The sequence below is a fragment of the Mytilus californianus genome, unplaced genomic scaffold (assembly GCF_021869535.1).
Source record: "Mytilus californianus isolate M0D057914Y unplaced genomic scaffold, xbMytCali1.0.p SCAF_11, whole genome shotgun sequence".
Classification (NCBI taxonomy): domain Eukaryota; kingdom Metazoa; phylum Mollusca; class Bivalvia; order Mytilida; family Mytilidae; genus Mytilus; species Mytilus californianus.
Genome location: NW_026262593.1, coordinates 56,965,243 through 56,992,158, shown reverse-complemented (window position 1 = coordinate 56,992,158; position 26,916 = coordinate 56,965,243). Strand labels below are relative to the sequence as shown.

Sequence of the window (26,916 nt, the reverse complement as noted above, 5' to 3'; positions counted from 1 at the left end):
AGTACCAGCAGTACTCATCAATGTATATAGAGACATAGTTTAATAGAAACGAATGAATCATATGATTAAAAGGCTGAAATTACCGACGTAATGGACGTGCTTCCATGTTAATCATTAATAAGGGCAGCATTATTAGGTGGGCTGCAACAAGAAAAATAAAGCTGAAAATCTGCAAAGAGAACAAGAAATACATTTTATTTGAATTTGAAGAAAAAAAGATACGCTTACTGTCGCGACTTTTTTCATATGTAAAATTTTCATTCCCAATCAAATATGTACATGATGTATACGCACTTATGTGTAGTTTGTAAAATACTAACTTTGATTAAAATTTTGGTATATAATCACAGGACAGTCTTCAATTCCAAAACATTTAGTATAATATATGGAAAATTCATATTGGAATAGATTAACGTTCCAATGTTTTAAATCGTTCTTTTGACTTCTTATACTATTTATATAATTGTTACGTGTACATTCTTCGTCTTGTCTTTAACCACTCCTGTCTTTAGCCATTTTTCTTAACTTGCAATTTAAGTTAGTCATGATATAACAGACATTCTTGTGTATTTGTATTGGGATGATTTATAAAACACTAGTCTTTTATTTGTAGAAATACCTTGGTAAAATGAAGTAAATAAGGGATGTTTACTGTTTGCTGTGTTTACATTTTTTCCATTTATTGTGACATAATATTTTTGTCATATTGTTACAGATTCCACGGTGACACGACCACTCCAGTTCTCAATTTGTTACTTTGACTTTATAGTGAAAAATTAAGACAAACAATGTTAATTTATAAAAATGAAACTTAATTTTTCACTAACCGCCTTCCAGTCAACTTCTTCTGTACCATACCATTGTTTGTTTAAAACTTTCCTCACTGTGTCATTTTTCAGGAAGGTATTGTTTTGAGTATTAATAGCATCCCTTAAATATCCATGATTCAACAAGAGTCTTCCAGCATGATTTATATTGTCATCAAGCTCTCTGTCTTCTGCAATTTTCTCAATACTGCCAATTTCAGTTTCTTTAGCAACGTTATTTTCTGCGTTCTTATCTTCTTCATAAATGCAGCTCGTAATACCAATAGCTCTCTCAGTAAATGCGCTATGATTTAATTTGCAAAAATTATCACATAAATAATTATGTCACCTAAGATTATTGTAAATAAACAAAACAAATTGAAATAAAGAACATTAGCTAACATGCATTCAAACTAAAAAAAAATGAATCAAATAGAAGATAGAAATGAGGTACTGAAATGTATATTTCGTGATTTGTCTATTCAGAAATATATATGTTGATAGATCTGAATGCGTTTCGAGTGAATTCATTTACAGCGTATCTACAATCCGAGAAAAATAGAGATTGCTTTATGGGAAATTAGCGAGTTCATTGTTTGAAATTTGGCTTTAGGAAATCGAAATGGCACTATTTGTTAACATGCATGTTCAAATCAAAATGTCAATACTTAGTCAACGATCCATTTACATCAAACCTAAGCTGTTGCATTGATATTGAACTTAAACTGTTTACGTTATTTATTTCATAGTTTGTGAATTTCACTTTTTTTAGATCAGTTTTAGACTGCATAGTGTTTCACTAGCGCATACACCTTCTTAACATTTAAACAAGTTGGCATATTGTTGATTTAGTTAGAATACTACCTTTTTAAAAGTTGTAGTTTTTCCTTTAAGGCCGTCGTTGTTTTCCAATCGATCACTTCGTCTTCTAATAAGACACATCCGACAAGAATATGGTGAATCCCAACCTATATCAATAAATTTCTTTAGTATTCTCAATGTCTGAATGCCAGATTTTGATTATTAAATACGAGAGAGATAATCATTCTCTTCCATGGCCAATACTTTTTTACCTTTCACGGAAACGCCTGATCAGTTGTGTGCTTTATTAAATATGGATGGTTGGTATATACAAGACGTCATAGTTTATTACTTTGAATATGAAATTTTATAGAAAGCAATGACAGGAAATTCAGTATAATTAATCAAATAACACTTAAAGGGTGATAGAGCAAAAAATGAACGTATTTATGATTCAAAGTGTTGATAACTTGGCCGATAATACCTTCTCAATGAATAGTTTTGCTGATAATAGACGCTTTACTTATGTCAATATTTTGATAATAATACAAACAAAATTAAAGATTGTTTTTTACGTACACATCCTGTTTCCACCAGCTGAAGAGCTCCTGTCCAGTACTGTTTTTGCAACAAAGCAAAAAATATAAGCCCATTACATTCAGTATCCCATTCGATAAGTTGTACTCTTTTACCTGTGAAAAAATGCTATGCTGCATCAGTTGATTAGTAAAAGAAAAAGACCTAATGAAAAGAGAATACACTAGCTCTGATTTATTTGATAACTGTCAGCCAAACCTGTACGCAAATGATATTTTCATTTCTGATGGCCATGGCAATTATCCAATTGTCATATTTGATATATCTGTGAGTATAAATGTCGTTAATTAATCGAAATAAATTCGTACAGATAAGATGATGGCTGCGATCACAACTTGTACAACAAGTGAACTTGGGGACTAGTCAAAGTTAGTTTGCAACAGGTTTAATGGCTACTCCGATCGGTCTTAGAACTATGATTAAGACAACCAAAAAATAAGAATTAGTCTTAGGACTTTTTTCATTATTTAAAAAAGAAAACTTTTGACAGATCGGCTTCTGTAGTTAAATCTAAATGTGAAGTTAACTTCGGTAAACAGTCCTTCAATAAAACTAAGGTCTATTCCGATTGCACCATATAAATTCCAATTTTTACTATTGATCTTCGTGTAGTTAATGAATTTTAGTCTGAAACGGTCAGTTTGATCTTTCTATCATTATATATGTTATATGTTAAGTCTTGTAAAGCGTTTTAGTTATTATTTAGATATGTCATGTTGGTAATTCATTACTCTTCAAACATTTGTCTTGCAGTCAATCCAGTACTATTCAGTAGCTAACTAAGAAGTCAGTATTTTGGAAATGTGCACAGGTAATTTAAAGTAAGTACTAAACAGTCTAAACATACACTTATAAGATCTTTATTGACTTAAAGCAAATTGCCTGAACAGTAATTATTTTACCATAGTGTATCAGTTTGAAAATTGTCCGATTGAACGAACCGGACTTAATGATTCATTGTTTAGTATTTTAGAAGATGAATGAATCAACATGACCGTTTCAGTGCTGACTTAGATTACTAATTAGTAGTGCTGGTTACTTCATGCTTACATTTATCATGTGATCAGTACCGGTTTGAATTGGGAAATGAAATATCAAACAATGTCCTATGCTTACAAATTGAATTAACATTAGAATATTCGGGTGTACGTATAAAGAAAAGGGAAAAATAGACATGTATGTAATCTGTATCGACATGTCTAGCATACTTGTCCTCCGGGCATAACCAAGGCAGAACTTTCAACATGGTAGGTGTTTTGCAGACATGATAAAACAACCGGATCAGTATTAAAAAGCAAAACTGAGGTCTAGCAATCTGCCACTGTTAAGCTTAGTTGCTTATCTGCTCCATGTTTAGGCTAACTCTGAGTGAAACCAAAATGTGTGCTACAGTCATTTTGTGTGCTCATCGTAATATTTAGTAATAATCTGTCATCAATTAGTCTGGTATCAGTCAGGATTAAGGATAATTTTATATCATTTTTAAGTGCATAATCAGACGAATTAGATTATAATTTACAATTGATTTACTAGGTACATAATATATTATTCGATTTTGCGAACACAGTACAGCATTGTTGTGTTTGTACTTTTAAGAGGGTTACGTTACTATTTGTCCTGGAAAACACGAAGAAACAGACGCCCAATAGTATCTTATGGAACGCCTCAGCTGTCTTATGTGGAACTCTGATATTACTTTATGTTGTTTTATTATTACTTGATGATATTTTGTCTTTACTTAATATGGTTTTGACATTACGTAATGATGTTTTGATATAACTCAATATGGAATAGTCATTACTTAATGATATTTCGATATTACACGATATGGTTTCGTATTGACTTGATATAGATTTGTCATTACTCAATGTGGTTTTATCATTACTCGATGTGGTTTCACCATTATTTAATGTTGCTGTGTCATTAGTCAATGTGGTTTTAACATTACTTGATGTGAATGTGACTTAACGTTATGTAGTTGTTTCATTACATGATCTGGTTTTGTTATTTCGTAATGAAGATTTGCCTATTCTTTATGTGGTTTTAACATTACGTAATGATATTTCAAAATTTGACGATTTTACATTACATGATGTGTTTGTTTCATTATTTGATGTGGTCCTGTCATTCTTTGATGTGGTAATCCCATTACTTGATGAGGTAAAACCACGTGACCAATTCGGAAAAAAATATGTTCTATTTTTAAACAGATTTCAATATATCATTTGTTTAATGTTCTTTGGATGGGTATCGCTATCCATTGAGTTAAAGTTCAAATTAAAGTTCGAGTGGTTGTTCAGAGTTGTTTAGTATGAAAAAGGTAACCGGCAGACAATAATAAGAAAAAAAGTATTAAAAAGTTTACAGTATTTCTTACATATTTGGGATATCCCCAAACCACTTTGTCTTGTTGTTTTTATCCTAAGTTCTCAAACGGAAGCAGTATTTTTGTAATAAATTTGTTAAATATTCGACGGAACCCTATGTCTCGCCTGATATTGCTGCTGTAAGTGTAAAAGCGTCATGTTGATCGGCTGTACATATATCTATACATTTATCGGTAAAAACAAAATTAAAAAAAAATGTTTTTCTGTAGATGCTTTTTCTTGAAATTGAGGAATAACTCCTATACTCCTATACAAGTTTTAAAACACTTCTGGAGGTTTACAAATTTATCATGTCAAAACAGTTTAATTCGGTTTTATTTAACTAAAACAAAACTGTATGGTTTTCAACAATAAGCAAAACCCATACCCTATAGTAAGCTATAAAAGGTCCCGAAATGAAAAATGTAAAAAACTAGAAACCTTACGATCTATAGATAGATAGATAGATAGATAGATAGATAGATAGATGGATAGATACTTTATTCTCTAAAAACTAATTACAAGTTTACAGAGAAACATACAATATAAATACAGAAACAATAGTTGAGGTAAACAAATACAGTATGATATTCTAAAAGTACAAAATTATAATGGCATACGTGTTTAGTAACATGTATAATGAAAGGTTAAACTCAATAGAAATACAAAAAAAATGGAGATGGAGACGCCGACGCCACTATCGACGACGAAATATAGGTTTGTTTGGTCTCACTGCCGCTACATTGCTGTCGCAGGCTCGACACAAATCAAACGACTTGAACTGTAATGTTAACAAATGAAGCACTTCAAATCAACTCACACTAAAGTAACAGGGAAACGGGGGGAGGGAGCTCGGACTTAGCGACAAAGCATCAATACTATAAAATAAGAATTCTCCGAATTTTTTTTAGCGTAAATGATCATTTGAACTTATACAAATATCAATCTTTTATTTGTAATCAATTGAATTCCCTGATCTACCTTGCACTAATTGAAAAATAAACTTTTTGGAATATCTGTTTCACATGTGACGACGGACATGTTCCAGTGGTCGTAACCATAATACCGTCATCTTTTTCTTGAATGTGAACTACCAAATAAAACCAAATCACTGGGTTTGTACTTTCTCGAATAACACGACGGGTGCCTTTCTGGAGCATCCGAGATCACCTCGATGGATTTATATTACCCAGTCATACCGATCTATTGAGTCAGCCAAATGAAACTGTTGTATGCCACCACAACTGAAAATGGGGGGGGGGGGGGATATTGTTTTACCCCTGTCCGTCCGTCCGTCCGTCTGTCCGTCCCATTATGGGTATATAGTTATTCCGCATAACTCCTTCTACAGTTTGAATCCTAGGAAGTTTTCTCTTTACTGTCTGTTTGTACATATATTGAAGGTGTGCATGTAGTCAGGGTTTACTGTTTATTAATATTTGCTCTTTTGGGAGGTAGTTGAACTTTGTAATTTTTTGGTAAATTTACTTGCATAAGAAGAGCGTTTCAAGATAACCCCTCCTACAGTTTGAATGCTAGGAAGTTTCCGCTCTGCTGGCTGTTTGTACATATATTGAAGGTGTGCATGTGGTCAGGGTTTTTATTTTTATTATCTTTTGCTCTTTTGGGAGACAATTGAACTTTTTTTTTGTCATTTTTGGGGTATAAGCGGTTAAATGAATTTGTTCACATGGTGTATGGTGGCCTTTTATAGCTGACTATATGGTGTGTTGAAGGCTGTACGGTTGCCTATATATGATTTCTTACATCCACTGCATTTAAACTCTGGTGGATAGTTGTCTCATTGTCAATCACACCACATCTAACTTTATTTCAACTTCTATGTTGCGTTTTGTATACTGTAACATTGTTTATCTTTTGTACGCATACCCCGGAGCCCTCTTTTTGGAATCCCGAGCAAAAGTCCTTGTTCCGCGACAGAAAATTTAATTACGTACTCATATAAAAAAGCACGAATTTCAACTCAAAATCTTAATTAATCTAAATGAGACCTAAATTCGAATCATACTCAAACTCAAAAAAGACTCAAATTTAATGGTGTAACTAGAACTCTGCCTTTAAATGTGACTTAAACTTGAAGTCCAACTCGAAACTCAATGCTAACTAAAACTTTAATTCTAATAATGACTTGAATTATTCGGAATCGGAGACTAACTCAAAGTTGTACTCAAACAGTAACCCTAACTTTAAATTGAACTCTAATTCGATGGATGGCCACACTCATCCAAGGCACATACAACATGGAAATCTATCTAAAAATAGAACAGTTTTTTTCCGAATTGGTCACGTGATTTTACCTCATCAAGTAATGGGATAACCACATCAAAGAATGACAGGACCACTTCAAATAATGAAACAAACACATCATGTAGTGTAAAATCGTCAAATTTTGAAACATCATTACGTAATGTTAAGACCATATAAAGAATAGGCAAATCATCATTACAAAATAACAAAACCACATCATGTAATGAAACAACTACATAACGTTAAGTCACATTCACATCAAGTAATGTTAAAACAACATTGACTAATGACACAACCACATTAAATAATGGTGAAACCACATCGAGTAATGACAAAACCATATTGAGTAATGACAAAACTATATCAAGTCAATACGAAACCATATCGTGTAATATCGAAATATCATTAAGTAATGACTATTCCATATTGAGTTATATCAAAACATCATTACGTAATGCCAAAACCATATTAAGTAAAGACAAAATATCATCAAGTTATAATAAAACAACATAAAGTAATATCAGAGTTCCACATAAGACAGCTGAGGCGTTCCATAGTATCTTAACATGATAATTATTAGGTTAATCATTCACAACTCCTTTAAAATATTCAGAAACATCGCCAGAAAGAATTGCCGTATAAATAAGATTGTGTAGTGTCAGATAACTGAAGAAACTGCAGTAGAATTTTTTTCAAAACGATACATTTTGGACTAAGAATATATAAATAAATTGTCCTTATAATGTACCATAGTTATTTCCCAACATGATATTTCAAGACACCTTCTGACATTGAGTGTCACGTATTTCTAAAAAATATTCTCACCTTTTGTTGTCCGTTCAATCTGTACTGTTTCTTCATTATTGATCTCACAAACAAAATCTATCGGAAAAAAAATAAAATAATAAATTTGAAATGCAACATGAAAATATTAAGGCATTCAGTCGAGCTTTTATTATCCCAGACAATAGGCTCTACGCGGAAAAGAACACGTGTGTATGCATTCCTAATGGGTTAACATTGTGAGGTCAAAACAGCACTTAGAAGAACGAAAAGAAACTAGAATTATCCCTTAACGTCACTTTCTACTATTTCTTTTTTTTTCAGTTAATATACTAGTATGTTAAAAGCACCTATCCCATCGATTTTGTACGAAAGGATACCACATATTCAGTTAAATCTGTCCCGAACTTTACTCTCATATAGAAATGGGCTATAAGGTTGAGGATACCACGTTAGAACAAAAGAGATGATTTGAGCTTTCAAATTTCAAACTTCCCATTTCCATGTAACGACACACAAGCGGTGCCTGCATATGGATTTTATATCCCTCATTTGATACGATATTAAAAAAAATCAGTTCTTTCTTATGGTGTCCTTGAAATGTGTTGGTGATTACAATGCAGCTTTAAAACCAAAAAGGTTTTTGAAAGATGAAGTCTTCCCTTCAAAAGTTGTACAGACGTCATCACGACTAGGACGGCCGTTCTGTCACACATGAATATGTTTCAGTTGTCAATACCAAAATCCAGTCCTCTTATTCTCCATTTTGATATCACTGAATGGGATGTGTCCATCCAATTTAATCTTATCATGACATACAGAGTTTGTGGCACTAGTGGGGCATGATAGACTTAACATTCCATAGCATCTAAATATACCCCGGTTTATGATTTAGTTCGTGTTGCTCGGTTTTTAGTTTTAATTTTTATAAGTCTTGTTTTTTCTATATGTTGTGTTTGTCTTGTCATAGAATCCGTTTTTTTGTTGTTTTGAGATATCGTTGTTGGTTTCCCTTTAACTAATTACTTTTTAGCATACTTTTAATATCTTCCGTCTCTTTATATAGATGGTATTATTTCAAAACTATCAAGTTTATGGATTATCCTCTTTCTATTTAGGTTTATATACTTCCTGATAAATATCATGACTATGCGGCTGTTTTTTTATAAACATGAGCATGACTTAAATGTTCTTGTGTGTTGTGTTGGCACTTTAATCTGGTATAGTTTTTTGACATATTATAAGATGCTGTCTTGACATACTGATTATATCATTGCTGTATACAATCGATGAAAACGTACAGACATCATGGTCAGTTTTTGAGTTGAAGACGGCATGGTTCTGTCACTTTCCCTTTTACCCCATTTAGAAGTTTCAAAAAGTTTTCAGTTAATACTAGCTTTTTTCAAAAGACACTTGGTAGTCTTTGTTTAATTCACTGCAAACTTTTTAGTTTTCGGACGACTTAGAGCGTTGCATATTGTATCAATACCTTCATGATGCTAATTGTCGAAGAACGAAGTTTTTTTGTGCCGTTGGTTCGTTATATTATTGACATTTACTTCATTTGTTATTCATTCTATTCTTATACTACTTTTCATATCAATTGATTCTTACCTGAGTGTTCAGGAAGTTTGTATGCCAATCTGGAAAAGGCATCCTGGTTGCGACATAATTTCTTTATAAATTCGGAAGTCACAACCTAAAAAACCCAAAATATAAAGTGTCACCTTAGTTTTGACAATTCATAGATTGAACTGAGTGTCCTGGACTTGGTTGCACACCCATCAATTGAAAGAAACGACGTTTAAATCTTAATTGTCAATTAAATCTTGTGTAAATTTGAAGACCTGGTTGTTTTTGTATTTTATTTACATTAGGCACATTTAAAGTTTCTATTTTTGAAAACAACATTAAACATACAGTAGGAGCGAACGTATTAACCCGATGGTAATAATAACACCAACGGAACCAATTTTACGGCACCTGATACGTATTTTGACAATACATGTCTCTTCAGTGATGCTCGAGGCGATAACATTTGAAAATTAAAGATGTGTTTCAAATGAAGGACGTAAGAACCAAAGAGAACAAACAGCTTAGCCTAGACCGAGAAGGGAATCAGAGCTTTGCTTGAGGAAGATATATTTTTAAAAATAAAACAAATTTCAAAATTGTACAGTAGCAAAATTTAACAAACATTATCCATATTCGCATGCCAGTACCAAAGTATTGGCTACTGGACTTGCGATTTCCTCGGGGACTTATCATTCTTTTAAGTATTAATAAAAAAATTGACTATTAAATCAAAGGCATATACATTTCATCATCGCTGAATCTATAGGCGTTAGTTGTTGAGTGCATTTTTGTTGTTGTCTCTGTTTTATTCATTCGCACCTTGTATATATTTGTGGTCTTGTAAACCTGAAGGAGAATGCACTGCTTCAGAACGTATTCGGGCATTATGTATATTCCAATTAACCTAGCTAATTGGATTGTCTTCACATATATGCCTCATGGTAACTGCTTTAGTTTATACTCCGAAATTAGCTAGATTGTTGAAATTTCGAAACTTATGTAAAAGGTCAACAACAATAAAACTCTTACCTCCTCGTAGATGTATTCCAAAGATTTCTGACTAAATAGTTTTCTCATATCTTTTTTGGAAATTGTCCACTTTCCTTTTTTCAAAAGGTACATCGATAAGGCAGTGGCATAGTCATTAGTATATGTATCCTTTAATTTAAGATTGTTATCAAGTAATTTCTAAATATCAAAATGACAAATAAACATTTAAAGCTGATAATCAATTAGAACATAAAAACAAATGAATTTTCAAGCACAAACACATCCAAAATAACTTTTTTTTCTTTCCATCAGTCTTTAAAAAATATAAATAATGGCAATGATAAGACACAGGGTCACATAAGACACAATGAAAGCATTGTCTTCTCACTCTACATTTTCTTGTTCGTATATCTGTACGTTCTTTTTATGTATATAAATCAACTTAATCGAATTAATTTTGTAAGCGACAATATTGAACCTTATTTAACTAAAAATGACACCTATTCACCCATCTATGTATCCTATCTTGACTAACAACTATTTATGAAGACTTAAGATATTATTCAAGTAGCACTTGTCTATGGCGTATTAATCCCAAGTTTATATGATTTTCCATGCTTGTTTACGTTTCCACCTATGCTAAACAGACGGTCGCGACTATCAAGAATGCCATTGAACCAATTGTAAAGTTAAAGTATATTTTGTCTATAAATGTAAAGACACAATTATGATTCGGTCGACGTTTTTGAAAATATATGATGCGATGACGACGAAAGTATTTTTGTGTAGTGTACGTTTCTGTCCTCTCTTTGGCATTCATGATATCATGTATAGCGACTTATTATCGGATGGTTGATAAAATAACAACACGAAAGATGCCACTAGGAGAACAGGAATCGCTTACCCTTTTCAAGTAGATAATTTCATTCGATTTTTGTATATGCTTAATCTTTATTTGTATATATATCATTGTCGGCTTATGGCTATAGGTTGTTTGCAATGAAATCTACTTAATAAGTTGTCAAGACAAGGTTAAGCTACGACAATTCTTACGATTCAGGCAATTACAAATAATATATCATAGAAAGCAATACATCCGTTACATTAATAAACTTAAAGGTCATGTCTTCTCCTATCATTTGGCTTGTAAAATATATATACTTTAATTATGTTTGGCACAGTGTTGTTTCACTTCTGACCTGAAAAAAATGAAAGAAACATGAAAGAAAAGAGAAAGACTGGTAAAAATTGATAATTCAGTTTTATGCCAGTCTTTTCTTTTTCTTCCAATTTTCTGTCCTTTTTCAGTTCAAAAATTGGAATAGAAACAATATTTTTATGAATTAACTTCAAAAGAGACTTATCCCAAAAAAGTTACGAAATTATGTTTATCATCTTGAAATTTATCGAACTATTAAGATGACATACATACCATTGGCCTAAAAATATAACTTACATCCTTTCTCTCTGTCGATGATTTTTCTTTAAAACACACTATAAATATCAGATAAAACCAATTCAATATCATTATAAAAAATCACTTGATAAAATGCAATGGCTTAAAAAAAAAACAGGCTCGTAATTTTTCCGCAGACGCTTATGTCATCGACATAAGACTAATAAGTGACGAGTAATTCAAAATCGTTCGAAGACGGATTCAAAATCGAAGCTGAAAAGCACCAGATCAAAAATTCGAATGTATATGCTAATTTTGTCAAAAATTTCTTTTCATCAAATTTGCGAAATATATTGAACCCTTTTAATTAATTATACAGTGGTCAACAAACTGAATTATTTCTGACAACATTAACAACAAGAGAGGGCCATGTGAATTCGATAATAAAAAAGTATTATAATGTTATCAAATAATATCCTTCTTCTGTTCATTAGGTTCAGTCTGTGAGATATAAGTTTTTTGTTTTGCATATTTGAAGTAAGGCTTCAAACTGCAAGCATTGCATGCAAAACTGCAGTAATTGCCACAATAGCTTTTTCCGATCTTTTAACTAATATTCTTAAAAAGGTTTGACTAATTTAAATAATATCAGTCTACATAATGGCTCTTATCAAAACTCCTTATTTACCAAAATTTTGATCTAAAGTCAGCATTATGAATATCCGTTATAAAAAAAATGCAAAGATGTAAACACTTCCAACAGAAACAAGAAATATCAAAACAAGTTGAATGCCAGACTTGAAAAATATAGAGACTGGTTTGCACATTGTGTTGGTATCGATACTGGATACGTTATATTTCTATATATTTGTTGATTTGCTTACTGCCAACCTTCATTCATGTCTAGACAACTCGGGAGTTGTTGCAAATTCATTGCTGTGATAATGTTCAATTTCCTTAGCTATTATAATAAACAATATTCATAACAGGTGCTTTGTATTTCATCGATTGGAACTGTTACAACATCGTTATGCATTTTAAGTAGGCTACCATGGAATATGTATCCTTAAGGCCCTATTAGAAAGTATGTCTGCATTTTCTGCTGGTAACAACCGTTTAGAACCAAGTAAAAGACACACAAAATTAACACTTTCGGGTGTTACATATATCATAGTTTTCAGTTATACATCAGCCTACATTTCAAATTATGAAGCAAACTGGCTTCTTTTTTTTCTGAAATATATCTACCTTAAGGTTAAATGTATCAGTGACAAATTCAAGTTGAGTCCGAGAACAACATCTAAAATGAAGGAGATTACCAGATTTTGCTGTTCAAATAATTCCCCTTTTTTTGTTTTTAGTCTGATCAAATTATGCCCCCATTTTTTTCACCGGTTTTGCACGTGCTTACTGTTATAAATCTGAACGGGTTATGTTTGTATTTCTCTGAAATTGTCTTTAAAGACATCAAAGATCATTCACCCTTTCCATTTCTGTCTAAAGTACTTAATTCGGAACACAATTTGATTGAACATTAATGTTTTGAAAAATATATGTTAGTATTCAGTAATTTTAAATTATTTTTCCTCAATACGAACCTCCAACTAATATATGGGAAATAACAATATCCAGGTCACCATGAATCTCGGAAAGAAGTGCAATGCCATCTGACGATGAATTCTTCTGTGTGTTTTTCTCTTTTAATTTCTTTACGCGCCAAGGCTTTGTAGTATCCGTTTTGTATTCTGTGATCACTGCATTGTCCTGGTCGTTACCGTCTGTAGGCCATAAGATATTAACATCCTGTGTTTTTTTCTGTGGCTGATGAACAATAGTATGTATATGTACTAGTAATTTAAAGTATGAAAATATCATTGTAGTGTAAACATGTACATAGACTTTGAATTCTCAAATTTGTATAGGTGTATTTTTCATGAACTTTAAAACAACGAAATCATATAGTCTGTCTTCGTTGTATGTTAATTTGTATGTTTAGGGAAATTGTTTCACGATTAGCATTCATAAAAATAACATATAGCAATATTGATATCCATTAATCTGTTTAATTTGAATTAAAAAATGACAATACATATGACTATACATAAGTCAACCACGTGTGTGGAGGAAATAGTTTACTATGATTCTTGATGAATGTGTATGCAGCCAGACCACCTTTCAGAAGTGCATACAAATGAAAATACTTTACCTTGAAGTAAATGAGAGGTATTTGGTAGGATTGTGCTGTGTTTAGTACTTCTTGTTTGATCACATGATTTCTTTTTAATGATATAATAATTGGCAAAACTTCCTCTCCAATTGCATCTTTTATCAGAACGAAAAAAAAGTATATCATACAATAAAACAAAAATATCATACTACTGTTACATGTTATAATGATACAAAGTAATGCGGAAAGGTAGATCTAAAGAAGATACATAAAAACATGTTTAATAATTGGAATAAAAAAAAAACAGCTGTACTTAGAAATATTTACGATTCATTTCAATTTACTGATCTTGAATAAAACTTATTCATAAATGTTTTCAATTAGATACTGTACTTAGACATGTGACAATTGTCTTTATCGATTTTTTTTAATAGTACTACACATTTATCGGTATAACAGTCATACACGCTTATTGGTTTACATGCAATTCTTACTTTGGCCTTGACAAGGCTGTCTATGACGTCTTAACATTAAATATGTCAATTTGAAATGATCAATATTTTATTATTGAAAATGGTGGTGTATTTATTAGTTGAAATTGTTTTTGAACTAGTTCTCAGTAACTGCGAGTAGTATTAGACCGATATGTTGTGTTTCTTGGTTTTATGTGCTTTGTGTCGAATGAACGGTCCAAGCCCTTTTGAACCTATTTCTATAGTTCTTATACTATGCTGTTACACTGCTGTCCTACATTAGAGACAGGTTTAGCGCTAACTAACAGTGTTTAACGTCGCTACTTTCTTTATGCGCATGTCCCAAGTTTGGAGCCTGACATTCAATTCTTGTCGCAGTTTCTGTGTGTCGTATTTGTTTTTCGTTGATGATTTTTTTTTGGCATCAAATAATGGTTTCTGGTACATTATTCCTCATTTTGTCACAAATATTGGAAGATCATGACGCTACTTAGTATAAACAAACATGAACGGAAGTGTTTACATCATTAAGTAAATTCAATTTAGCTGTTAGTAGTAAATTTGTTAATAACTTACATTCTGCCATTCGTCTGAAGTAATGAATTTCGTCTTCTATATTCTCGTCTAATCTTTCAAATTCATTGAATCCTTTTTTTATAAGTTCCTAGACAATTTGTAATTCAGAATTTCATGTAACAAGTTGCTATTACAAATAAAATAAAATATAGCAATACACCAACATTGTGATTATATATTTTTGATATTTGCATGGTATATATATATATATACAAGTCTAAATTGAAAACAGCGTTCAAACCTATGATTGCGTTGGATAAAAACCGCAATTTTATACGTGTGCATGCAAAACAAACTTCTTGGTAGAGGGGTCTAAATACAGCACAAACAACATTTTCCAAAAGACCAAATGAGTGAAAAAGTATATTTTAACAAAACGCATTTGACTAGCAGGTCGAACAACTGATGTTCTTAAACCCTGCTGACTGCCATTTGCGATTGCCAAATAAACGGATCACAAGATGTAACAAATATATATATATATATATACAGATCATCAAGTCTATAAGTTCTCAAAATACAATATCATTATGTCGATGTCTTTTATATTTGTCTTTTGGATAAAGATGGAGTAATTTAACGTACCTCAATCGTATCCTTATCTGTTTTGTAATGAATACTAGCAGTCTTTTTATAACCACTGTGGAACAAAACTCTCTGTTTTACAATATGACAAGGCAATTTGGTCTTTTCTGTAAGATCATAAACTAAAGAATTATTCACTCTAAAAATATATGAGACAAGGTACTTGTGCTGTAATAGAAAACGCGTTATACCAATTTACGTGCACACATGTATACTTTCTGCGTGATCTTCATCAGCTTGTACCATGAAAACAAATATGTTAGACAGCAAAACATATCTAGTCTTGTATCAGTTCATATAATCTATATAAAAACAATCTTTTTTTTTACCATTATTTGTTTGTATCTTTTTATGCTGTGAATGTGTCCTATACTTTACATTTCAGTATTAAGAGGCATATATTGCCTTTTCTTTGGATCTACAAAGAAGGATCAACAGTTTTTTAAAGTTCAAAGGATACATGTATTTATTTATTATTTCTTCTAAAAACGATTTTGTTTCATTTATTGAGAACGTTTGACAGTTTCATAACATATTCACTTACAATTGTACGTTTGATTTCGTCAATATATGATTTTAGAAATTTGTTGGAACAGTTTATTTTTTACTGTTTCATAACAAATTCAGTTGATTCGTATCAATATAGAGGAAATGACATGTTGAATGGTTTACATTGTTATATTTTGAGTTGGCTACTCCATGTATACCTCACGCACCCTGTTATTTATATTTTACGCTACATAAGATGAATTCAGGCATGACTTTTTTTTGTTTGTCAATGAATTTAAAGATTAAAACTATCTTGTAATGAAATTTAAACATATAAAACTTTTTTAAAAATGTTTCAAAACAGAAATATCATTATCAAACATTTCGTTCTCGTAACTTTGAAAGTCCTTCCATATACTAACTTGCAAAATCAATGATCTCTTCCATAAGTGATATTTTATTAACATTTTCGTCTTCTTCTGGACTGTCAATAATGAGATACAAGGAGGGTTTAAATGGCACCTCCTTTTTCTGGTTGTCCTCCTGTATTGGTCGCCAAATAAACACTTTGATCTATTGAAGAAAGGTAAATAAAAGGACTAGCTGATGGGTCAATTATTCATTAAGAAATGTTATTACCTATACAAGTTACATACGATGGTCAATAAATATAAAAAGATGTGGTATGAGTGCCAATGAGACAACTCTCCATCCAAGTCACAATTTATAAAAGTAAATCATAATAGGTCAAAGTACGGTCTTCAACATGGAGCTTTCGCTCACACCGCACAGCAAGCTATAAAGGTCCCAAAAATTACAAGTGTAAAACCATTCAAACGGGAAAACCAAAAGTCTAATCTATATAAAAAACGAGAAACGAGAAACACTTATGAACCACATCAACAAACGACAACTACTGAACATCAGATTCCTGACTTAGGACAGGTGCAAACAATTGCAGCGGGTTTAAACGTTTAAATGGTACCAAACCTTCACCCTTATCTGAAACAATAGTGTAACATCACAACATAGAAAGAAACACTATACAATATCAATTGAAATGGCTTAACTCAATCAAAAGAAATATTAACACAAGTGAACATACACTGAACGAACAAATTTGATCTATGATACAATGTAAATACAAAATCAATAAAATAAGGGATGAATAGTTAAAGTAACAGTATTATACCGCTGTGAAATGTTAAACAATTTCAGAAAATCAACAATAAATTTAAACAAAAATCCGTCATTTACAATAATATTATACACAGGTAAATGAAAATAATTTTGTTGTTAGGTATACAGTTTAAAAGGAGAAAGGAAATATTTTTACAAAATACATAATTTTGATGTTCATAGTTCGAAGAAGTGAAAATTTATAGATATATCAAACACTTATCAAAGCTGGTATATAGACCAGATATAACCCTGGATAAGTAAACATTAAATAACAAAAAAACATTGCAAATAGTATCAACAGGTCAAATTAACAAGAAAGTACGATTTAAGAGTACTCGCAGTTACTGACAGCTAGTTAAAAGCCAAAAAACAATTAATAATAAAAAATCATGCATCAGAGACTAAAATCAACTAAAACACATCCCAGAGATTTAGTAGTTAAACGTCATGGAGAGTCAAAGAAGACATGACTTGTGCAATTGCAAAAATAAATGTATCGACAGGCATTAGGATAGTTAGGAGTTAACCTCTTAATAGATAGAAATGAACGTGGGTGTGTCTTTATACATCCCGTTTGAAAAGAATACAAATTTACAGTTTTAATTTGTTGATGACAAAATCGATATTAGTGCCAATTTAAACTATATTCAAAGATCATTCAAATGTTCATTTTAAAGCCATTATTGGTATAAGAGCTACCGTATTGTAGTTTTGACTACAGATATGTCTCTTAGTTAATATGCAATTGAAAAGAAAACTGCTTGTCTTCTGCTCAAAATGTGATCATTAAGCGTTATTTTAAAAGATATTGAGCCAAACATTTACCGTTCATATATAACCAATGTTTTCGAACAACTGGGGCTAATTATCTCATTGAATTACAAATGACAATGCTCAGTTTCACCTCTGGTTTTGTGACTTGCTCATAACTTAATGCCAGTATTTTTGGTATTAAAACATTGGTTTTTTTTTTGTTTTTAAGACTATATAAAAAAAATCTGCTTTATCTACAACCGCTTTTTGAATTGGAGAAATTTCCAGTTATGGAGGATTAGTTCATGAATCAATATCTACCCTCTTTAACTTCAAAATTTGTGTTATGCATATTTGTGGATTTCAAAGTAATTTGTTTTATCATTTTCGATTATATCTTTTTTAAACCGTTCATCAAAAAGCCATTCATTCTATCCATACAAAAAAACCTTTTTATTATCGTTCAATATGATAAAAATTACAAAAGACATGCATTATAATATTTTTTCCACTGATATGTCAGTTCTTTTTTGTTTCGGTGGCCTCGATGGCCGAGTGGTCTGAGTAGTCGATATACTGTATAACTAGCATGTCAACACTGAGGTTGTGAGTTCGAATCCCGCACCTGGCAGGTGTTTTCGACTCCAATCTTAATTGACTAGGATTATCAGTTTTCCTGCCGAAGGTCGGTAGTTCTTTCTGAGCACTCAACCTTCCTATATCAATAAATACCGACCACAACGAAATAGCACAACATTGCTGAAAGTGGCATGTACAACAAAATCACCCGTCAGTTTATTGTCAAACGATTTCTCAAATTGTTTACAATTAAATTGAGAACCGAACTTAAAGAAATTATCTTACGTCCAATTTGTTACAGTTCCATTTTGTAATCATACCTGTCAATCAATTACAGGATAGTTTACCTTTTTGTTTGCTGATTTACTTCCACGAATGTTAACTTCGAAATAACCATCAGCACCTAATACATATAAAATTAACCAATCATATTTGTCAAGATTCCTATATAGGCAGGTAAGCATATGATTTATGTAGACATGCACTGTAGGTAATGAAGTTTTTAGTTAACAAAAGAGAGGCGAAAGATACCAGAGGGTCATTTAAACTCCTAAGTCGAAAATAAACTGACAACGCCATGGCTAAAAAAGAAAAAGACAGACAGACAAACAATAGTACATAAAACACAACATAGAAAACTAAAGACTGAGCAACACAAACCCCACCAACAACTGGGGGTGATCTCAGGTGCTCCAGAAGGGTAAGCAGATCCTGCTCCATATGTGGTACCCGTCGTGTTGCTCATGTTGTACAAACCCGGTTATAAGTCTTATTCGGTAGGTCACATTAGACAAACACATGAGTACTGGATGTGAACTATTTAATGGAAGAAAAGAGTTTACCGTTCATTCTGTATCGTTTAAATTGACTCGTCTCCCGAGACTTTCAAATAATTGATTATGCTTCAAAAGAGAGGCGAAAGATACCAGAGGGACATTCAGACTCTTACGTCGAAAATAAATATAAGTATGCAACTATTCTATTACGTATTCAAAATGCATTGACCGAATGGTCATTTGTGATCGTAAATAACCTTGCTTTTGAAGGCTACAATGCGTTTGCGTAGAGCTTTATTGATGACGTCAATAAAGAATATACCTTCGAGTTCTTATGTAGTCCGCTTCAAATAAACAAATGAAAATAATCATGCACTGTCTCGAAATAAATACCATTTTCCTTTACTGGCTATTTGAACATTATCAAGTTTATTGTTCCCCTCGACATTCGCTTAGCGTCTGGAAATATTTGGTATCTCGTAGGGACAATAGACTCGCTATTGTCATCATAGCCAGTAAATAAGTGTATACTATTTTGACTACAACCAACTTTTCCAGAAACAAAACGAAAACAATTCGGCGTTAAATGTCAACATTCGGAGTGTGCGATGTTGGCGCAATATATGTTTTTACGCCTTAAAAACATATGGCGCAAAACATTAAGTTCAAAGAAGGCAAAATGTCATACCTGTTTGTGCACCATCAGACAATATCAAATCATCTTTTCTAATTGTTTCGTTTTTGTCTCCGTCATTGTCAATCTCTACTACAACTTGATCCGTTTCCAACTCGTTGACTACGGTTCTAAGATCTTCGGGTTTATTTGTGTCATCCTTAATCACAACTGGAAGTTTGTCAACATCTTTTGCTGTGATGAAAATTGTATGTAAGAATAAAGAATAAATTTTATAAGATTGTAAGAGTGTTAATGATAAAAGCAACATGCATTTCAGGTACTTTATGTTTTGAACTGATTTAAAGCTACTAAAATATTACAGCTATCAGTTTTGAAATTATGTTATACTAGATATGCACTCTGTATATGATACCTTATCTCATTAAACGCCTTCAAGAGGTCAAAATGATATCAGTACCGTATCCATAGTACTAGTTAAAGCTTGTTTGCATATTTCCAACAGGGTTCGTAAATGGTCTTGATTTACAACAGCATTCCGGAAATAGAAGAGGAAATAGTTTTGGTATTGATTTTAGTAAATATGGTATTTTGTATCGTTCAGATATAACGTCAGTGCATGCTATCTTGCATGATTCTTTTCTAAAACCCATGTTAATTACATGGAAACCAGCGAATATATCGATAAAATGTTTAACATTGCTGAACAAAAATATTAAAGTAGTGATCAAATACAAATGAGTCGAAGAAAAAAAAAAAACAAACGTTGGTATTAAACGTTATTACCCATGAATTGTAATAAAACGCATTCGACCCATACTTCTGAAATAACTTAAAATTCTATAGTCGAAACAAAAAAATTTGCGATGGCAAAAAATATCAAACATCTGCGAGTATCAAAAGGACATAAGCAAAACAAAATAATATATATGTATAACGTCCTATATACACACATTACAATCCAGTAGAGTTAAAAAAAACTTCTGATGTCTTCAATTCGTTCCTTTTTTGGCCTTAACATTTGTCTTTTATATTTTTATCATGTACATGATGTAGTTAAGAAATTACTCTACTAATTCTAACGAAGAGGGTCTTTAATGTGCGTGCGAACTGTGAAGTTTTACCGTGACAGCCTATATGAGCACATACTCTTCTTCACGTACTCTCGAAACTAACAGTGTAGAAAATCTAGTTAAAACGTTTGAGAGTATAAAATCAATATGATCTATACAGTAAACTTCTGATTGTCCTATTTAAGGTATGTTATTTGCATTACGTGACCTATAATTAGTATTAACCATACCTATGTCAGGTATATATGAAGCGCTGTAGCCGTGGAATGTTACATATTCTGAGAGCCTTCCGTTTAATATTGCATGTCCTTGAATTTCCTGTTCATAAAATATGAATAGGTATGATTACCAGCATTTAGTTCAATTCAAACAATGCAAGTGCTGTTATATTGGAGAAATGTATATAAGTCAATTATCACTGAACTAGTATACATATTTGTTTAGGGGCCAGCTGAAGGACGCCTCCGGGTGCGGGAGTTTTTCGCTGCATTGAAGACCCATTGGTGGCCTTCGGCTGTTGTCTGCTCTATGGTCGGGTTGTTGTCTCTTTGACACATTCCCCATTTCCATTCTCAATTTCATCATAGATAGCAGGATTAAAAACTTGTACGCCAGATGTGCGTTTTGTCTACAAAAGACTCGAGAGCATTGACGACCCAGAATTCCAAAGGTTATGCCAAATAAAGTAAGCTAATCTATTTCTGGATCAGAAAATTCTTAGTACTTCGAAAACTGTCAAAGTTTTGTCAACGATTAATTCATAATTATGACCATTATCAATAATAATTCATGTCAACACTGACGTTCTGAAGACTGGGCTACACAGTCAATGGAATACATGCAACGGGCATTCAATAAAACTGCACATATAACCGGAAAAAAAAGCACGCTCATATTTAAAGCATGTGCGAGGAAGACCAAAAAATATTAACTATTGATAGCCGGTCTTAAATGAATTCCAGTCTTTTCTTGATTAAGTATGGTTTGGAGCTTTACATAATGTACACACGTAGATATTTGTCTATCATTGGAGAAATTTGTTGACATCTAGGTAGCACAAATTAAATATGTTAATGATTGGAATGTATAAAATTACAGGAATCGTTTTTGTTCATAAATGTTGCCGTCTGATTGGAAGATTATCATATTAGTAACTTTGGTCTCTATATCATGCTGTTGTGAGTTCAAGTTGGTAAACATACATTCCGTATTGTTATGCGTTTACTTTTCTACATTGGCTAGAGGTATAGGGGGAGGGTTGAGATCTCATAAACATGTTTAACCCCGCTGCATTTTTGCGCCTGTCCCAAGTCAGGAGCCTCTAGCCTTTGTTAGTCTTGTATTATTTTTAATTTTAGTTTCTTGTGTACAATTTGGAGTTTAGTATGGCGTTCATTATCACTGAACTAGTATATATATTTGTTTAGGGGCCAGCTGAAGGACGCCTCCGGGTGCGGGAATTTCTCGCTGCATTGAAGACCTGTTGGTGACCTTCTGCTGTTGTCTGTTCTATGGTCGGGTTGTTGTCTCTTTGACACATTCCCCATTTCCATTCTCAATTTTATTCCCACTGCGATAAATTTAGTACTGTTCAGACAATGCGCTTGTGTTTAATTAAGATCCGTTCAGGCTACTTACCTGTACAACATCATACTGAATGGTCTAAAAAGCGACTGAAGAGTACTGAATTGACTGCAAGCGAATTGTCTAAAAACGAATGGACAACAACTGTCATATTCCTAACTTGGTACAGGCATTTTCTTATGTAGAAAATGGTGGATTAAACCTGGTTTTATAGCTAGCTGAACCTCTCACTTGTATGACAGTCGTATACAATTCCATTATATTGACAACAATGTGTGAAAAAAAAACAGACATACAAGGTAAACATGTCAAAATAGGGGTACAGCAGTCAACATTGTGTTATAATCTTAATCACTTAAAAAACAAACAAATATGTCATTAAAGAAAAACAAAAAGGCATATAGACAAAGCAAATAAGCAAAAACGACAGACAAGAATACAACAATTTACCATAGTACAACGACACAATGACGGGATGCATAAGTACCGAGCCACGTCAAAGGGATATTACCAAAAATAGACTAAACAGTAAAAGTAATAATTTACAAAGACAAATAAAAGAACACTACAGCACGTAATTAAGATGATAAACAACGTCAGTACCTAGAATCTATACTTCAAGACCATCAAGTATAATTTGTGAAGTTGATACGGAATATTTATCAACAAGGTCTTGGTATCTTCCGATGAACTTTTTTAGAAAATGGACGAGACCTTCTTTCACATAACCCTGGTTCATAAACTTTTTGCTCAGACACTGGTGACGTTTTTATAAAGTCTGAGTAGCAGCTGCAAGCTCTTGAATACCGAATGAGTTGGGAAATGTATATCCCATATGCAGGTGAAGTTGGTATATTGCTACTAAGGTGGGGGAAATTGATAATTTCAAAATTAAAATCGTCTCGTTTGTCATAGATTCTGGTACTGAGATGACCGCTTATTTCAAATTCGAGGTATAAGTCTAAAAATGAGACAGAGGAAGCCGTGTCTGTTGTTTCTTTAATTTCTAGTTCTGGAGAATATATTATTTGTACCCAATCAGAAAAGTTTGAATTGTTAATGGAAAGAACATCACCAATATATCTAAATGTGAAATTAAATGATCTGACTTCTTTGATCTTCTTGTTTTTGACAAGTGTCTGGAGGAACTCCGACTCATATGAAAATAAGACGAGGTCGACATGGAAAGGCGCAAAGTTCGTTCCCATAGGAATGCCGACAATTTATTGAAAAAGTCTACCGCCAAAAAGACTTATGTTGTCAATAAGAAACTCCAGCATACTGATCACTTGTTCCTATGTGTAGCATGTTTTACCTTTTTGTTCACTATTAACAAAATATGCCGTTTGGTTTCCCAAAGTAATAAATGTATAGCGTATGCTACCATTTTCATGTTGAAAAGCATTGCGAATTATTTCTTGTAGACGATTTTTCAAAAGAACATTGCATCGCGAAAGACTTTTTAAAATTATGGAATTATCTGCCAACCGTGTTAACACCATGCCCAACGTTAATAATAACAGGAACTTGAAAAAATGAGACATAGCATGTGTACAACTCGGCCCCGTTTCTCTAAATTGTTTTCTGTTTCAGAACTGATGAATATCACGTTCATTTATTATATCGAATCAAGCGTTCAAAGGTTAACCATCCATTTTTTGAAGGACAGAACACACAAATTGAGATAACTGTCAACTCACCAGATGACTGAGGGTAAAAATGTAAGCATAAGCTTCAATAAAATTAAATGAGATAGATTATGTTTTCCAATTAGATGCTTTTAAATTATGATAAACAGTTATGGTTTGAACCGGGGATACAACTAATGCATTACTTCAATATCTAGCAGTAACATCGGAACCGTTAATGTTATTATTTAAACTGCGTTGAATATTTCAAATATAAACGTGGTGGATTTCTAACGTCGTACATGGTCGATATATCAATTTCTGACTAAGTTTCATTTTTACTTCTATATTGAAAAAAAAGAGTGAATGATATTATAGATGGGAAAGCTAGGGTTTGTTATCGTATCAAATTTATTATATATTTTACCTGTTGGTTAAAGACGTCTATACTGATACTGTGAGCGTTTTATTGTTAATCGATAGGTTGACTATCTTATAAGATTAAACACAAGTTTTTGATGTGTAAAGTAGGCCGATGCACACACATAAAAACGAATAAAAGTCAAAGAGATAATACAAAATTGTTTTTTTATCCTTCTGGTTCCCAACCTAAACATTTTTTACATTGTACATTATACGTGGAAAGTAGAGTTCATAAATATGTCACTGTGAAATTGACGCATTGTCCACACAGGTAACGGAATTAGTTCTGCCAACATAGCCGATCAACGTGTAAAGCAAAGAAAATAGTTCTTATAGACCAATCACATGCAAGTATTTGTAGAAATCCATCATATTATACAGTTTGAAGGCATGACATAATTGTTTTTTTTTTTTTCTTTTTTAGGGAACTGAATTTGCTTCTAAGACCTTGTGATTGCAAATTTCAAATCAATATGACCATACATATACTTCTTTTGAAAAACATAATGTTTGATTGGACCAATGCGAAAGGTCATCTACCGTCCTCGTAAATTACAATTAACATGCTAGCGTCCTCGTAAATGGCTTGAAAATATCTGAATCGTTCCATTGATTTAACATATACCAGCAACATGTTTGGTGACCCGTAGATTAAAGCTTTTGTCTTGTTTGATTTTAACTTTTAAAATCTCAATGTTAAATTAGTAAAATAGTAAATCAAAATACATGTTTATAATACCTGCGTCTCAGTATGTTCTAAAGCAACTGACTCCGCCATCATTGACGTTAATTCCGTTAATTCTGTAATAATATCATCTGAAATAAGTGAGAAAGTAATCAATTTAATTTACCACCTCGTTTATCTAGCTGTGAATAATTGCAAGTCGTTCTTGTCAAAACCATTTTTAAATCCATTTTTTGTCAAAAATCTACACCCCGAGATTGAAAAAAAACACGGAATATAAAACATGTGTGAAAAAACAACTTTATAAACATGCACTTGAAAATAAAAAACTTAAAAAAACATACATTGATAATTCAAAAATACAATTAAATTTTAATTCTAAGTGGTGTTTTTTTTTTAAATCTTCATGTGTCTTTTTGAACATGTTGAATTTTCAGTTTGTAAATTTTAGTTCTCAGTTCGAAATATTGCATTAACATAGTTTTCACGAGAACAGCAGTCATTTCATGTGTTATATATCATGCCATAGCAATTATGCCAACAAAAAATAAATTGTGATTTCAAAATTTTAAAAGAGGGACGAAAGATACCAGAGGGACAGTCAAACTCATAAATCGAAAACAAACTGACAACGCCATGGCCAAAAATAAAAAGACAAACAGACAAATAATAGTACAGATGACACAACATAGAAAACTAAAGACTAAGCAACACGAACCCCACCAAAAACTGGGGGGGGGGGGGGGGGGGGGTGATCTCAGGTGCTCCGGAAGGGTAAGCATATCCTGCTCCACATGTGGCATCCGTCGTGTTGCTTATGTTATTACAAATCCGGTAAATAGTCTAATTCGGGAGATCACATAAAACTACCTTAAAACATAATGATTGAAATAAGTATCAATATGAAAATTAAATGGCGTTTTGATACCGACACATTGAAACACGTTATTCATGTTAAAGCATTTTTATATTAGTGTACTACATGAAGTTAAAAGAAATAAATGTTAGACAGATCATTTAGTTCCTTGTAATGAATAATCAACTAAAGAATTATTCATGGTATTTAAACAAATAATCTAAAAAGTTTAGAAATAAATGTAGTCATTAATTTTTGAGCTATTTATAAACTATTCCTTTTTCATAATCGATTCAAGATTAATTAAATATGCTTGATTCCCAATTTTGACTTTTATAAATGATACAATGTTTCACGTGTATATCTTGGTATCCATGATCTACTTACAGACTAGAGCAAATTTGTCACATATTTATAAAAACAAATTATATATTAAATCTTTATACAGCTTACTTTAATTAATACAACCCAAATTGTTCCATAGCTAGCTGACCAGAATTTGTAATCCATTATACATTTATTTGGCGGAATAACCATATATATGATATGACAAGAACTAAAACAGAAATATGGTTGAGTAATTACAAAACTTTTCGTTATTCAACGTCAAATAAATAACTTAGGTACCCGAGACCATCTCATTTCATATAGGGTATCTAATTGCATACTAATTGAACTTACAACTTATTAACCCGGTGTAGATCTTTTAGTTGCGGATCTTTTTTCAAATAGTTAATCGAGCATGAGTAAATAGTTACGCCTCTTACAATCAAAATAGAACAAAACAAATGTCGTCATTTAAAACTTAAAATAATTAAAGTGCATTGGGTTGATCATCTCCGGTTAAAAGTCAGAAAGTATAATAGTG

At 32.2% G+C, this 26,916-nt stretch overlaps 1 protein-coding gene across 1 annotated transcript in view; it reads right to left on the bottom strand.

The window, feature by feature from the left end:
- LOC127720378 (uncharacterized) overlaps positions 1–26,652 on the bottom strand; it is a 48,740-nt gene extending 22,088 nt beyond the window's left edge. Inside the window, exons 1-18 of the mRNA XM_052226957.1 lie at positions 26,502–26,652; positions 25,247–25,323; positions 21,103–21,190; positions 19,854–20,033; positions 18,737–18,792; positions 16,298–16,448; positions 15,387–15,493; positions 14,802–14,889; positions 13,792–13,907; positions 13,184–13,406; positions 11,646–11,683; positions 10,229–10,357; positions 9,239–9,323; positions 7,664–7,720; positions 2,187–2,299; positions 1,671–1,774; positions 828–1,110; positions 84–169 (exon numbers count right to left, since the gene is read on the bottom strand). Of these exons, the coding sequence (XP_052082917.1) occupies positions 84–169; positions 828–1,110; positions 1,671–1,774; positions 2,187–2,299; positions 7,664–7,720; positions 9,239–9,323; positions 10,229–10,357; positions 11,646–11,683; positions 13,184–13,406; positions 13,792–13,907; positions 14,802–14,889; positions 15,387–15,493; positions 16,298–16,448; positions 18,737–18,792; positions 19,854–20,033; positions 21,103–21,190; positions 25,247–25,288 (1,946 nt within the window). The 5' untranslated portion in view covers positions 25,289–25,323; positions 26,502–26,652. The remainder of the gene's footprint in view (positions 1–83; positions 170–827; positions 1,111–1,670; positions 1,775–2,186; positions 2,300–7,663; positions 7,721–9,238; positions 9,324–10,228; positions 10,358–11,645; positions 11,684–13,183; positions 13,407–13,791; positions 13,908–14,801; positions 14,890–15,386; positions 15,494–16,297; positions 16,449–18,736; positions 18,793–19,853; positions 20,034–21,102; positions 21,191–25,246; positions 25,324–26,501) is intronic.
- Between the last annotated feature and the right edge of the window lie 264 nt (positions 26,653–26,916).